The sequence below is a fragment of the Pocillopora damicornis genome, chromosome 10, assembly GCF_964200805.1.
Source record: "Pocillopora damicornis chromosome 10, jaPocDami1.2, whole genome shotgun sequence".
NCBI classification, from domain to species: Eukaryota; Metazoa; Cnidaria; class Anthozoa; order Scleractinia; family Pocilloporidae; genus Pocillopora; species Pocillopora damicornis.
The window spans coordinates 16,302,087-16,318,064 of record NC_142679.1 but is presented as its reverse complement, the minus strand read 5'-3'; the positions used below and the strand labels follow the sequence as shown (position 1 = coordinate 16,318,064).

The following is a 15,978-nucleotide window of genomic DNA, read 5'->3' as shown; positions in this document are numbered from 1 at the left end:
ATAAGGGGTGATCAATAAATTTCACGGAGAAATCTGCCGCATGCGTCGCTTGAGGACTGTTTGATTCGCGAGAGATCTGGGGTCGAATTACTGCAAATATTATGGCGGCAGATTTTCAGTTGGATGCATGACATCGATCTCATTTTTTTCCTAATTTTTTTACGAAATTGGGGATGTCACTGTGTTTCATTAACTGTAATTGAATTACTCAGTTTGTACTATGAATCTCCATGTAAATTTGAGTACAATAACAATCGCGATTTCTGTTCAGACCGCCGCTAAGAATTTATATTTTCATGGCACATATTTCCGTCGAAACTTCGTCTCTTCAAGAACTAGTTGAACAAAAAGAAAATGAATGGAGAGAAGCACAGCAACTGCAAAATAAATCACTGCAGAATGCTCTTAAGGAGAAAGAAAGACAGCTTAACAACGAAAGAGTGCGATTTAGGAAGTTGAAAGAGGATTTTGAATACAACCTGAAACTGTTAGAGGAGAGAGACCAGGAATTACAAAGATACGATGCGTTGTTTTCGCAAGTTAGAAACATCAATAGTTCAAGAGATGGTGAGGTCAGTGATCTGAAAATCCAGTTGGATGACCTCAAACTCAAGTTATCTTACGAGGAGAAGGCCAAAGAAGAACTGCAAAGGCATTACCAACAGGTGTGAAAATTTAGACGTTAATTTTGGAGCTGGGGGAACCGTGATGTGTTTCTTGGTTATTTGCCCTACATTTCTCTCTTTTTTTGTAACTTCAGTTGGTGATCCCACTACTTTAGACATTAATGAGCTGGTAAACAAATAGATTCTGTGTTGCCGTGCGTCTGTTCAGTGAAAGATCACAGATGGCATCAAATGTCAACAAAAGAACAAAACAGTGGCATACAAGGGGCAGTCGAGTGCGTCACTGATGTTCTAACCACATTTTGGGGTCTTCTGTGATCAATGACTGCACAGAAACATGGCAACATCTAATCTATATTTTATATATGATAAAAAAGCAGAAGCTCTATTATGGTGGCATCATCTATGTGTCTGTTCTCCATTAGGTCACAAGTAGGAATCGATCAAAATGTCTGTATAATTCAGCTTATGATCCATCAAATATTTTTGCTAGCATGTGATTGGTCTATATGCAGCATGTGACCAAATATCCCCCAGCTAAAACTGAGTGATATCCCAGAATATACTCAAACAATATTCCCCAATTTTTAAACCTTATGTCTACTACAATAAGTCTTTACTTCAAATTTAAATCAAGATGAGAGAGGGTTTTATGGGTGTTACAGAAGAAGGGAAATATTTTTTTGTTCATTAAAGTTGTACCATAGAACACTCAAAAGAAAATATCCCATGCTATATACAGTAAGCTGTTCATAAACATTTTTCTAAAATACTTGAAGGACAATAAACACGATAGCCTCTATTTTGTGCCAAATTATTTCTAGATATTTTTCCTTGGACCTTCTCTGTTCCTCAAAGCTCACAGTTTTCCTTGAGCTTTGCTCTCAAAAAAACTGTTTGCATCTTGGAACAGATAATGTCTGCAGAAAAATATTTGTACATATTTTCTTGCCAAATAGAGGCTGTTTATTTATCATATACATATAATAATTGTTTGTGACTCATCCATCTTCCCTCAATCCTGGGTCTCTCTCATCTCTTCGCTGCTTATTGAATTGTAGCGTTTGAGGGAACATCAACAAGAACTGAACCAGTTCAGACTAAACAAAGAAAATGAAGTGAACAAAGAAAGAGAAGAATTTGAGTCATTCAAAAGAGAGCTGCAAGCACAGCTGAGGTATGTTAATTATGGAGTAATATTTAGTTCAGCTGTGGGAGACATTGTTGGCTAACATTTCGCACGCTGGACTCTGGGTTTAGAGGTCTGCATTCAAGACTTGACTTGGCCTTTGTGTTGTGTTTTGGGTGAGACACTTCACTCTCACTTTGCCTTTCTCTACCCAGGAGTATAAGTTCTTATCACCAAACTGTCAGGGAAATCAGATGAAATTCTTTGGGTGATCTGCAGTGGACTTTCAGGCCACTCAGAGGTAGTAGCAATAATCCTTAAGTCACCTTGTGGTATTGTGAGTGGGATAAGCTGCTTCTGGATGAAGTACTCAGCTCAATCGCTGAACTGATGGAGGAACTAATTGAAAAAAAAAATTAAAAAACAGATTATTAAATAATTCTATTTTGTAATTTCTACAGGGCAGCTGAGGAGGATGTAGAAGCTCAGAGGCAAGAGTTAATGTCAGGATTTGATGATGCACAACGCAAAAGAGAACATGAGTTCAGAAAGAAAGCAGATGACCTGAGTAATTCTTTACTTGCTCATGAGTTAAAGGTTTGTATAAAATCTGATCAAGAATAAAATTGGTCTGGATCGATCAAAATGTGATTGAGCTATCCAAGGTTATTATAAGTAGAATAAAGGGGGTAAGTTTCTAATGAAACTGTGGTGCTGCGTCGGTGGGAGAGTATGGTAGGTAATTAAGTGTTAACAACTGAGTTGAAAACGTAAATTGGCCACTGTAAAGAGTGAAAAAGCTGACATTTCAAGCATTAGCCCTTTGTCAGAGTGAAGGGCTAATGCTCTGACGAAGGGCTAACGCTTGAAATTTCAGCTTTTTAACTCTTTATGACCTGGCCAATTTATGTTTTCAACTCAGTTGGTAACACTAAATTACCTATTGTAAGTAGAAGTTTGACTTAGACCTAACAGCATGATCAATAATTCTAAAATGTAGAGTTTGCTCTCTTCAGTCTTACAATGCACAATGGTGAAACCTCACAGAACACTTTAGTAATGCCCTAATGTACACTGTCATCTTAAATTTTAAATCTAATCCTGGATTAGCAAGTTACTAGTGCCTGTGGTATACTAAAGATGAGATAATGGGGCTTGCCATTTTCAGGTTAAAATGCTCACAAAGGAACTAGAGTTACTCAGAGCCAGTGGAGAAAGAACAAAAGATGAACTGGAAGACACAGAGACAGTTGTCCACAATTTAGGAAAGGAGCTGAAGAAGAAGGAATGGCAGTTAACAGATGAACAGAACATGAACAAAGCTAAGGTGGCTGAAATGGAAGCAGAAATGGAACAGTTAAGATTGACAATGAACAAGATGCAAGAGAAATTTCAACACAAGCATGCAGAGTTGGATCGATATGCTAAGGAGAAGGAACAAGCACTTATTGCAGCTAAAGAGGTGCAAGCAATGATCAAAATGTAATTTCTTGATACAATGTTGCTACATTTTCAAGCAGAGGTGATCCAAGGGTTTTTTTGTTAAGAGTAATTAGATGCTGGTTATTCTTTGGGGTTTAAGGGTTAAAAACATAGTTTCTGTGGTTTGTTGTTAAGGCCCATGGTGAGCTTGAAAGAAGTCTAGAGGAGAAGATCAGAGTACTGCAGAATCAGCTAGAGACTGAGCAAGTGGAATGCCGCAGACTTCAATGGGCCATCAAGGATGCTGGGAAAGAAAAAGAGTTAGAATTTCAAAGGTAATCAAAATGACTTTTTTATTTGTGTGCTATGAACCCAATTGCAGGGTGAAGAAGAGCAAAACCAAAACAATATCCGATTACTTTCCACTCTCACTGAAAATTGCTCTTTCAATAACAAACTCAATCCATGTGCAATGTGAAATAAAAGAATAGCCAGTTCAAGGCATTCCATCAGTAGAGTGGAGTGCAGTAGTAATAGCAACAGGGCAAAAACATGGGAAGTTTGGGACTGGTCAAGTACCAAACTAAACCTCCTTTGGTTTTTTGCTCAACTACTTCTATGTTGCTATTTACTACGGCTTTCCATTTCACTGACTGAACGTCTAGTACTGGCCAGTTTGAGAATTGAAGATAGGCGTTAACCCTTTACACCCTGACATCAGTATACACATTCTCCATACTGTTCTCTATACATTTCTTAAGGTGCTGACAAGGAGAATTTGTATAACAATCAGGAGCTTCTTCAGTTAGTGATCATTTCCTCAATTCTTGTGATCATAATGTTTAAATATGGGTGATATTTTGGGGAGGAATTATAAGCTCGTCACTCTTAGGGATTAAAGGGTTAACCCTCTAACTCCAATGAGTGATCGAGACAGGATTTCTTCTTACAATATCAAAACAATATCAAGCAGACAAGTGATGAGAATAAAGAAAAAATATCAATTAGGTGATTATAAGTTAATCCAATGCCAAAGTCTCCAAACTAACATCACAAGAACTGTATGGCAGATAGTAAGGAGAATTACTGATGAGATCTTGGGAGTTAAAGGGTTAAGGCCATAGGAAGGGTGGTAAGTGGTAAAGTTTCCATCCCAATAATGCTTCCTGTTTGATTGTGATCATCTCATTACTTGCTGTCAGACTAGTGGGAACCATAGCCGATCTAGAGCACAAACTGGAAAAACAATCAGCTGATCACGCCAGATCTACAGTGGCTCGTGACTTGGAACTAGAAGCGTTACGTCATCAGGAAGAGAAGATGAGGTTGGAAATTGTACAGCTCAAGGAAAACACTGAAAGGTAAAGTTAACAACAAATATTGGAAAAGACTTTTTCAAAAGCATAACTGTTAAATTGTTGAAAAAAGTGCATTTTCTGTTAAATGAATGGCAGTAAGCGGCAAACTTCCAGATGATCCTCTAATCTGTGGAATATTTATTCGTAAAGTAACTCTCCTAAAATACAGATGACATTTCAGATTTGATGTTGAAGCCTAACCTAAACTATATCGTTAAGGACAGTGTTTTTGGAAATCAAAAAGTGTCCCTTTTTTCTTTTTCATCAACGTGTTTTTGAGATAAACGTTTCAATGTGGGGAAAACGAACTGTGATAAATTAACCTCGCACAGAATTTGCTTAATTTGCCAGCCGTGGTCTTAAACACTGCTATTTTATCATTAACTCTAATTCATATCTTTAGGTGGCAAACCTTTCTAGCCTATTACCTCAATTAAATATCTTATCAACCTTTTTCATGCAGATATAAGAAAGAACTCACCGTTGCTTTGGAGCGAGAGTCTTCCATGGAGCGATCCAGAGCTCAGCTTGAAGTTGATTGGCAGCGGCGATGCGAGGACACTGAAAGAGAGATGTACAATAAACAGGAGCAGCTTATTGCTGCTCTCACAAAGCAGAGAGACGAGGTACGTGGTATAGGGAGAGCAAGTCATAACCCTTTTAGATTGAGTGTTGATAAATCAAAACCGGTATGGCTACCACTTAGAACAAAGGAAAATATCACAAGGTGCCTTTGAGGTACGGATCAAAGTCAGTTTCTGAGCAAACTGTGCACTTACTCCTCCCCTAACCCAACAACACTCAACTGCTTATTATTTAGGGAGAGTTACTGTTGGATTAGGGGAGGGGTAGGTGCTCAGATGTTAACATTGATCCCAAAATTTAAGTCAAAACAAGTTGACTTTGTTGAATTGCGATTGATCTTACTAGCTTGCACCTGATTAGCTTTGAAAGTAGTATAGGTTTTCTCCACTAGTCATAGAGAGCGAGAAACCTAGATCAGTACCTTACCACTTTCTTAAAAATTACTCTATATGGTTCGACTTTGACAGTGTGTTGATCCAGAAAAGCGATTATCCCTTTCCCTCCCTCGGAGGGTCATTTGATTATAGCCCCATCCCACCCCTCTGGATATTCAATATCTTCTTTGAAACCTACCTTGAATGAAGTCGCTTTTTTTTAACCTTTCTTCCGCTCTTAATTGTTCTAAGCACGAAGAAGAGAAATTAATTGAAATCAGGATTACTTTCAATAACCAAATAACAATCCCTCTACGTGGTAAGCAGTCTTGTTTCTGTATCAACAGGCTGCGGCGCTTGCTCAAGAACGGGAGCGAGAATTGGCACAAAGAGATGAACTTATCCGTGTCTTGACCCAAACTAGAGATCAGGCCTTCGCAACCCTTCAAAGGCATGGTCTCGCCATTCCAACACAACTGCCAAATAAGGAAGAGCAACTCGAGGATTCTTCGAGTGATGTTGGAAAACCTCGTGACTTCCCCCCTGAGGAGAAAATCAAAGAGCTGGAAGCACAGAACAGCAATTTGAGATCTGTGATTAAACAAATGCGGCAGGACATGGAGAACCTTGGCAATGAATTTGCTGCAAGGCCCTCATCGACGATGGGGCAACGAAGAGATAGTGAAAAGGGGTCCCCTGTGCCACTGACTAAAGGTAATGGAAGAACGCAAGTTACCAAGTTGCGATTGGTTGTATTTTTGTGTCTAATTGTGTAAGAGGGTGGCGTGAATTTCCTGGACATATCGCAGAGCGAAGAAAACTAGAACCAATACAATGCGCTTAAATAAGTTTTGTGCGCTCTAGGGTCTTATGTGGGCGAAGTGATGTGCTGCGAAGCCGCGGTTAATTTCCGTCCCAAGCCTATCGGAGTTTCGTCGTCTATCGGTTTTTAGCTCTTTTGAGCACAGAAAGCCGTCAGTTACGCAGGCTAACTTAAATTGATACTGGGACTTGCTTTAGAAATACTTTACCTAATGTAGCGCTCTTCTTGAATTTTAGTCAAAGGATCTTTTCTCTGCAGAGTATGTGGAGTCACTTGAAAAGGAGATCACAGAATTGAAGTCAAAGAACCGAACACTGAAACAGGAAGTTGAGGAGAAACCACAGTCCGCCCAACCTCGTAGTCGTGCACAAATAGCGGTATCTGGTGTTCAGCCACAAGATCCGTTCATACAAGCCCATATTAGGGAACTCAATGGAACAATTGGTAAGAACTTAACTGTCTTAAGGCTGGGGCAACACCATGCAACAATTCGCTGGAAAACTTGTGCTGAGCCAAAAGGCGAGCGGCAAAAAATGGCGGGAGTTTAACCACCAAACGTTCTTCATCCACTATTTCGCTCTTTTACTTTGACTAGAAACTGCAACAGGTTATTTCCTAGTGGAACACGACGCCAAGGCAAGCGCAAATACCATTCATTTTCGTGTATCGAAATTTATGTCAAGATCTTTCTGCCTGTGCCTATTCCACCCCCACTTTTCTCTGGCTGCGATATAATTGCTTCAGCTAAGTATTTTTGCGGAACAATTAAGTATTATCAACTGAGTTGATAACTTAAATTGGCCACCATAAAGAGTTTGAAAGCTGACGTTTCAAGCGTTAGCCCTTCGTCAGAGCGATTGACGAAGGGCTAACGCTCGAAACGTCAGCTTTCAAACTCTTTACGGTGGCTGAGTTACGTTATCAACTCAGTTGATAATACGTAATTACCTTGCTATACTCCCTCACCGACGCAGCACCACAGTTTGTTTAGAAACTTACCCCCTACATTGATAAATTTTTGCAGAAGCTTTATTTCTGGAGTACATCGCTTTCTTTCTTTTATTCTTTTTTTCTTTTTTTTTTTTACCTTTTTTCATTTTGCATTTTGCATTTTGCATTTTCTCGACGAACTTTCCCGGAAAGAAGGGCTCGAAGTAGTTATTCTGGTATAAGCTGCAGATACTTGAAGAGCAATGTCTGCAAGCTTCTTCCGTCCCTTACCTCCAACGGTAGCCTAAAATGATAAACGTTGTTAACGTTCATGCACATTGTTATAATTCACGCTTTCACATTAAGAATCAGTGTTATTTTCTCCTAGAGCTTAGAAATACCTGTACGTATTTGTGTTGTTGTTGATCAGGTGCTTTACGCCAGGAAAAACTGGAGCTGTCAACACAAGTGAAGAAACTTCAAGGCACTGTGGATCATCTGCAGGGATCTCTGACTCAAGTGCACGAGGAGGTAACTCAAAACAGTGAAGACCTCTGCGAGATAGACATTACTTTGATCCAGGCTCTAAGAGTCACTCTCCGCTTATTTCCAGTCATTTTTCTGCAACTAAACTCTCCTCCTTGAGATGATGTTCAACTTGGAAGTAACTTTCTGTTCGAAAACTTCGTGCAGTGTCCTTCACAAAGATGTGACTGAACAGATCATTTCTTGTCTTTTGGCAGGTTCGCCAGAAACAGTTAGCAATGGATCAGCTACAGTACGAACTTACGACACAGAGCAGGCGAGCGACTGATGAGCTGACTGCTCTGAAACAGCGCGCAAATGAGCTGGAGCTGCAACTGACCCAGACAAGAAGAGAGGCGGATGAGTACTTCAGGAGTGGGCTGGAACGGAATGCTGAGGCAACGTCCTTAGGAAATCAGGTGATTTGAAAATAACTAAAAGTGTTAAGCCGCAAATTTCTCAAAGTAACTCATGTTTATGGTACAATCCGCGACTGCGAGTTCTGCCACTCCCCCTCCCCCCGTCCATCGTCGCTGCTTTTTCTTCAACTTATCGATGTTTTTGCTCAAGGGAGTAGGTTGATAAAGAAACTGTGGTACACTGTGTCAGTGGGAGAGTATAACAGGGTAATTTAGTTTCATCAACTGAGATGAAAGCGTAAATTGGCCACCGTAAAGAGTTTAAAGGCTGACGTTTCGCGCGTTAGCCCTTCGTCGGAGCGATTGACGAAGGGCTAACGCTCGGAACGTCAACCCTTTAAACGCTTTACGGTGGCCAGTTGATATTTTGGCTAATTTCTTTCGGCTAATAGCTGTCAAGTCTTAAAGTCGAACTTGCATCTCAAGGGAGAGGAGCTGTGTCATTCAATCCTCAGGCAGAAATCATTAAACAACTTCAAGATGAGATTCATCGATTGAGGAAACAACCCACAACAGGTAAGATATGCCAGCAGTCTAAGGTTTACAATGCGACCTGGCCTGCAAGCAGTCTGAAGGTTACAATGCGACCTGGCTTGGGCAAACTATGGAGGGCTACAAGTTGGAGATGAGGGGTGTAAGGAGGGTGTATGCGTGTTTGTCTAATCGTGTTTATAGAGTTACTTCTCCAAGTGAATAATGATTTTTGTTTATTTTAGTAGTTTCCGTTTTAAATGTTGTAGGGTTTCAGCAAACTCTTATTCTTGATAAGGCTTTGAAAAAACAAACAGAACTGCCTTTAATATTAGCATATATTGCATCCTATTATAATCAGGTGCTCAAACAAGCGACAAAGATTTCCTCGATCCAGTGTCTCTTAATCGACCGTCAATACCTCAAATGGCGCGGCTACAAAACAAATTACATGAGGCGGCGCGGCGCATCAGCCGAATGTCTCAAGAAAAAGAACAGCTTATTCAGATGGGAAACAGGCTCAGAGCGGAGCTTGCAAAATATACAGGTAACCTTCAAGTCTGTTTATAATCCCTTTTGACTGAATGCTACAAACGCTGGAGACGTTGAATTGTCGTCGTAAAAATCAGTTTTGGTTGAAGAGAACTTAAGATGATCTTTTGAAAGAGGACAGATGATCAGTTTTCTCTCGTGCAGAAAGGTCTTAAAGTTAAATTAACCCTTAACACCCTAACATCATTATGCATATTCTCCATACTGTTCTCTATACATTTCCTGAAGTACTGACAAGGAGAATTTGTTTATAAATTAAGAGCTTTATGAGTTGGTAATCATTTCCTTGAATCTCGTGACCTTAATGTTTGATTCAGGGGTGATATTGTAAGGAGAAATTAGAAGCTGGTCACTCTTAGGGGTTAAAGGGTTAAAAGACTACGTTTGTAAGAGGCCAGGTGGTTACGGTTAGCGGTTTGAACACGAGAGCCTCGGTCGACTCCTACCCAGGTCATTGGGCTGTTTTCTCGGCCAAAACAGTTTTTTCTCACAGCGCCTCTCTCCACTTAAGGGTTTAAACGGACCCCAGTAGTTTATCAGGAAAAAAGTAAGAAATGACGAGAAGAAATCTGCGATGAAACCTGATTCCTACATTAAGGGGGAGCGGCAAAACTCCTGATCACTTCATGCCAAGTGCCTAACTAGGATTTCTTCAAAGGCAAGTGGAGTTGCACGTATCCATGACAGTATCTGAGCAACTCCGCACCTACCCCCCCCCCCCTCTTTACCCAACATTAACCCTGACTTAATATCAGTTGACTGTTGTTGGGCTAGGGGAGGGGTGGGCGCGCAGTTACACCGATACTAACATTGATATAGTCACACTATGTCACACCCAGACATGCTACCCAACTGTCATGTCTGTTGTTCCATGAGCTGTGTGTGATTCATGCCGTGTGGATTCTCTCGGAATTCCGATTTTTCGCCTTAATAGTCCCGGATGTAGCGTCTTGATCTCAGCAATCTTCTCAACGTGAATATTTAAACCAAACTGAAATACATTCAATCGTTCTCTGGCAATTGTCAGATGGTCGAAAGAGCGCTCCCCTTGGCCGTATAATCAGCCAGCCCCCTCAGCCCTTAGTCACTGAAGCCTCTTCAGGAAAGACCCCTATCGGAAGGACCCCAGGTGAGATGAAGGACCATTTACAGAGCCAATTAGGCGCTGTGGAAAACCTTCAATACCAGCTCACTTCTCAGGAGCTCCAGTTTGCACAGCGTATGGCTCTAAAAGAACAGCAAGCAGCTGAGCATGTCAAAATCACTGTAGCCTCAAGTTCAAGTGATTCTAATGATGGTGAGTGTAGTTTTTTTTTATCGATGTTGTGTGATTTTGAGAGTATATTCTCTTTCTTTCTTTAAGATGCACCTTATCCTTAATAGTAAATATTATATATAGAAACGTATTATGGTAAGAATTCATTTAAGTACCGTGCTAAAAGGATATCAAACTGAAATTAGGCCTGGTATCAACCCGATATCCAATAGCTCTGTGGTAGAACATCCAGTGTGGGGAAGGCTCGTGTCAGGGAGTCGAATCGTTATGGGTTATGAAGACTTTTATTGTACCACAATCAACACAAAAGAACTATTCAGTGACTCAGTTAGCAAATCGACACTGGTTTTGCGTGGTCTGTACTCTCATTGACAGCGATATTCGTCTTCACAGTGGTCAAAATGATGTAGACTCACGAGGCGCAGCTGTGTGAGTCTGCAACAAAATTTTACCACAATATCGACGTCAAATGAAACGATCCTGTTAGTGTGTGACATGTTGCGTGACACGTTGACGCGAGCAGCGTTGTCTGTACTCTCTTCAACAACGGCAAATTAGCCAATCAGATTGCGATATTACTTGTAAATGTCGGGTAAAACATAACATTTACTTTATCCCCTCTTCGACTTGCCCTATCTTCTTACACCCTATCGTAAAAAAGTCAAGATATGCGCTTGTCTCATGCAGTCACTTATGTTTTGTGCAGATGGAAAAGTACCAGTGCTATTGGAATCACAACATGTAGTATCTCGTGATACAAATAAGAAAGACAGTGCTCCAGTGGATAGTAATGTGACTCATCCACCAGCCAATCAGTGGACGTCTTCGCCAGTTTACGATCAACCACTGTTTACGTCATCTTCGGAAGACCAAGCGTCGTTGCAAGAAATTTGGAAGATGTTGGACGAAGAAGAAAGTTTCCGTAGTCCAACTCCCAGGAGAGTTCGCCCCAGCTCTCCTCAGCGTCTTAAAGCCACAAGGGACCAGGACCCTGATCATATTCCAGAGCGGGACTCTCCCGAGCGTGATTCGTTCGCCCTAAAAGGAAGGCGAACGGAAGTTCAAAGTAGACCTTCAAAGCAGCGACCAGAATTGTCCAAAAAGGCTGCTGGCAAAGGTAGGCTGGCTCAAAAGAAAATTAAAGTGAGGAATTATAACATTAGAGACGATGGCTGAGAAGAACTAGTTTCCTGAATCAAAGACGAATGCAAGAGTCCCTCATGATGGCGAACAAGATCGTTGTCCTTAGAGTGGTAGATGTTGCAGAATCTATTTATGTAAGCTGACTGCAAGTCGCACTCGATCAGAGGAGAAATTCGTCGCTCTAAGAACATGGAATTTAATGATCGTTAAGCTTCTGAACACCGGTTTGAACCTTAGAGACAAAAACCGCCTTGAAACATCAATTTCTGACAGTGCCGAGTATTACAATGTGCTAGTCAAAATGCATCCCTACACTCTTTATCCTCATGGTAAAATGAGACATTAAAGTTTGATTTACGTGAACTGGCCTTGAGAAATCATCGTAGTATTGAATACTTGTATGTTCAGACGTTCCGTCCATAGCTAAGGCTCATTTTTTTCTGTTGAAGTGAATATGATTGTTTCCCTTTCTTCATGAATTGGGATGGTTAGCAAAAGTAGATTTGGTGCTTTCTCTTATCTTTTTCCACGTTACAATAACCCGGTAACTATTGACTCAATGCAAAAACTTATTTTTTTCTTGCTAAGTACCATCTAGCACTACATCGTTTTTTTATAAAGTGTATAAAACATTGATACCATCAAGACATTTATAATTTCTAGACTATTCTCTTGATAATATACTATAAATATAAACGTTAGAGGTCTTAAAATAGTCTAAGAAATTTAAACTACATTTTGTCTACGCCTCTGCGATCATAACGCTCCCACACTCTTTAAAGTAAACCCTCATGCTAAGAGAGCAAGACACAAACGTTGACGTTATAAAGTTCGTTGGAGTCTTAACCCCCGAAAAAGTTCGGCAACCTGTTGAAAGAAAATGGTATAGTTAGAGAGGGCAACTCTCGTCATGATCAAAGTCAAGCCTCCTAAAGCTACAAAACGGTAGATCATCACAGTGTCACGTTAAAACTTACATATGAAGCAAAGTCCCGACTACCACTGTTGAGATGGACACTCCTAACAATGTTGTTCCTGTGAAAATAAACATAAAGATTTAATTTCATGAAATCCACCAAAAATCAAATACGTAGAAATTAAACTTGATGAGTCCTTTTTCTGAATTTTTTTCTTTCCCGTTCGAATGGGTTCAGAACTATTCACATTTTTAGACGATTCTTAACGCTATGTACTTCTTTTTATTTCTATTTAAGCCTAGGCTGAAAAGGTAGATGTAATTGTCTATGTAATTTTTGAGCGGCCTTCTACAGTTTGAACGACTGGTAGCATTTGTAGATGGGGGCAGGAGAGCGGGAGCCCTGGTGAACAGTAGAGGGGAGTATACGGAAAACAGGGGAGAGGACAGGGAAAGCAGAAACTTAATTGAGGAGGTAATTGTGAGAGAATCGCAAAAAAGCAACTCTGGGCAAACATAAATCTGCTGTGTTATTGCGAAAGGCGGGAGAGTGGGGCACGAGAAGTAATAAATTATCACCCCATTGCAAACAAGCCTAAGCCATCTCCAGGCTCTCTCGTACATAATTGTCTGCGAAAAGTCTGTGTGGTGAGTTCCTCTTTGTGACGTGCTAGCTCGAGGTAAGGTTTGACTGCGCTGAACTGAGTTTAGATCCTGGAAAAAAGAAGCTCAAACAAACCTGAGATTGGACAATGTGGTTGGCCACATTTAAACACTTGAGTTAAGGTTCTGTATTTGGTACAGATGCTTTCTTTGAACGTCACTTTATGAGAATAGCAATGACGACTCGCAGTCACAGTTCCTCCCACATTTGAACAGTGCCGCTGACAGTCACTTGAGTCCACGGACCAGTCTGTCCAGTTAAGCGACACTGAAACTTTACAAGACAAAACAAGTTTGACCTGTTTTCTACCTCAAAGCGGCGAACAACCTTCAGTTTGGCTTGTTTTTTTGTTGTGTATGGGCTTAACTAAGGGGAGGGGAAGAAGGAGGTGAGGTAGGGGCACGAGGAGGCATGTGACTTGCTCCTTTCTCGAGAAAATCATCCCGGCGTGTCTTAACTTGCCAATAGGTCGTAAGTGTAGCGCACCCTCACAGAAAACTCTGGTGTACACCCTTGTGTGATAGCTTTTTGCCGTAGAGAAGCGCAATGGCGTGCAAATGATGCCCTTGAACTGGGGTAACTATGCTATTTTCTGTTTGTTATCGGTTATTATGCACATTATGCATACCCCCTCCCCCACGGTACCTCTCTTCAACGTAGAGGACAAGAAGGGCGCCAACAGTTGTAAGAGTCTGACACACCAGACAATACTTGATTATGAAGGTTTGGTAGGGTTTTATCCATGTCAGAATTGTCTCCTACCTACTGAAGTTAATACCTGAGATTGTCGAGGTCAGCTTTGTGGAAGAAGCTGTAGTTGTAGGAGCGACCAGAAGTAAAGAACTCTCTTTCGTCGAATGATCGCTTCTGAAATACGTAGCTTGAGTTGTAGCGGAGCCCGAGTTTTTGAAGATTATCAGCGACGTTCCGTAACTTGAATTGATAGACAGCTTTCGGTTTAATGTCGTAGATAACAATTGTATTGTTTGTCCCCACCGGGAAGACAGTGGTCTCTGTAACACACCTAAAGATGGTGACTTTAGTTGAGTTGGGGTGATACCGTTCACAGAGGGAGAGCTTGCTTGTGCTGTAGTTAAAGGAGCGGCCAGAAGGGAAGAACTCTCTTTCGTCAAATGATTGCTTGTGAAGTACACGGCTTGAGTTGTGGTGGCGCCTGTGTTTGAGAAGATCATCGTCGACGTTGCGTAACTTGAATTAATAGGCAGCTTTCGGTTTGGAATACCAGTTGTGTAACTTGAGGCTTTACTTTGTGTTGCATTGAGATCTGCAGAGGGTGCCGACTGCAAAATACTCTGTGGCTGGGACTTGCGGCTCGTTGAAAACGAGATGAGAGTGTTTTGTACATGTGGGACGGCGGTTGTTCCTGCGTCGATGTTCCCCTGTCCCGACTGGGAAGAAGACTGTATCTGTAACACCCGTGAAGATGAAGACTTTTGTTGAGTTGGGGTGATACCATTCACGGGGGTAAAGCTTGTTTGTGCTGTAGTAGAAGGAGCGACCAGAAGGGAAGAACTCTCTTTCGTCAAATGATTGCCTGTGAAATACAAGACCTGAGTTGTTGCAGCGCCTGAGTTTGTGAAGATCAATGGGGATGTTGTGTAACTTAAATTGATAGACAGCGTTCGGTTTGGAACACCAGCTGTGTGGTTTGAAGCTTTACTTTGTGTTGCATTGAGATCTGCAGAGGGTCTCGACTGCAAAACGCTCTCTGGCTGAGACTTGCCGCTCGTTGAAAACGAGGTGAGAGTGTTTTGTACATGTGAGTCGGCGGTTGTTCCTGCGTCTACACTTAACGTGGTGTTCATTGCTGTCGCCGTTCTCATTGGTCTGGTTTGGTTGTTACTGGAGATTTGGAAACTTGACGAAGGAGAAAATCTTTGGGTTGCTGTTGTTGCATTTAAAGTTGTAGATGTCGATTGTGTTGTTTGTCTCGACTGGGAAGACGATGGTATCTTTAATACTCTCGAATATGGTGACTTTTGTTGAGTTGGGGTGATCCTGTTCACGGAGGGAGAGCTTGTTTGTGCTGTAGTTGAAAGAGCCACCGGAAAAGTAGAACTCTCTTTCGGCGAATGATCGCTTACGAAATACACAGCTTGTGTTGTTGCGGCACTTGAGTTTGTGAAGAACATCGTTGATGTTGCGTAACTTGAATTGATAGACAGCGTTAGGTTTGGAACACCAGTTGTGTAGCTTGAAGCTTTACTTTGTGTTGCATTGAGATCTGCAGAGGGTCTCGACTGCAAAACGCTCTCTGGCTGAGACTTGCCGCTCGTTGAAAACGAGGTGAGAGTGTTTTGTACATGTGAGTCGGCGGTTGTTCCTGCGTCTACACTTAACGTGGTGTTCATTGCTGTCGCTGTTCTCATTGGTCTGGTTTGGTTGTTACTGGAGATTTGGAAACTTGACGAAGGAGAAAATCTTTGGGTTGCTGTTGTTGCATTTAAAGTTGTAGATGTCGATTGTGTTGTTTGTCTCGACTGGGAAGACAATGGTATCTTTAATACTCTCGAATATGGTGACTTTTGTTGAGTTGGGGTGATCCTGTTCACAGAGGGAGAGCTTGTTTGTGCTGTAGTTGAAAGAGCCACCGGAAAAGTAGAACTCTCTTTCGGCGAATGATCGCTTACGAAATACACAGCTTGTGTTGTTGCGGCACTTGAGTTTGTGAAGAACATCGTTGATGTTGCGTAACTTGAATTGATAGACAGCGTTAGTTTTGGAACACAAGTTGTGCAGCTTGA

At 41.3% G+C, this 15,978-nt stretch overlaps 2 protein-coding genes across 3 annotated transcripts; one reads left to right on the top strand and one right to left on the bottom strand.

Annotated features, from left to right (window-relative positions):
- Positions 1-76: 76 nt before the first annotated feature.
- On the top strand, positions 77-12,278 carry LOC113679333 (coiled-coil domain-containing protein 57). 2 transcript variants are annotated; one of them, XM_027196288.2, is made up of 15 exons: positions 77-665; positions 1,688-1,803; positions 2,217-2,352; positions 2,924-3,217; positions 3,373-3,512; positions 4,380-4,538; positions 4,999-5,161; positions 5,842-6,208; positions 6,576-6,761; positions 7,678-7,778; positions 7,991-8,191; positions 8,584-8,707; positions 9,024-9,209; positions 10,242-10,511; positions 11,197-12,278. In XM_027196288.2, exons 1-15 carry the CDS (start codon positions 297-299, stop codon positions 11,664-11,666), a joined length of 3,282 nt encoding a protein of 1,093 aa, XP_027052089.2. In that variant the 5' UTR covers positions 77-296; the 3' UTR covers positions 11,667-12,278. The 2 variants fall into 2 exon arrangements, with proteins under 2 accessions (XP_027052089.2, XP_089042041.1); XM_089185915.1 differs by lacking the exons at positions 77-665; positions 1,688-1,803 and adding an exon at positions 1,985-2,056.
- An 85-nt stretch (positions 12,279-12,363) lies between these two features.
- Positions 12,364-15,912, bottom strand: LOC113679316 (uncharacterized). The gene is made up of 4 exons (XM_027196271.2): positions 13,992-15,912; positions 13,289-13,486; positions 12,611-12,668; positions 12,364-12,500 (listed from the first exon to the last, which is right to left on the bottom strand). Exons 1-4 carry the CDS (start codon positions 15,910-15,912, stop codon positions 12,476-12,478), a joined length of 2,202 nt encoding a protein of 733 aa, XP_027052072.2. The 3' UTR covers positions 12,364-12,475.
- Positions 15,913-15,978: the final 66 nt, after the last annotated feature.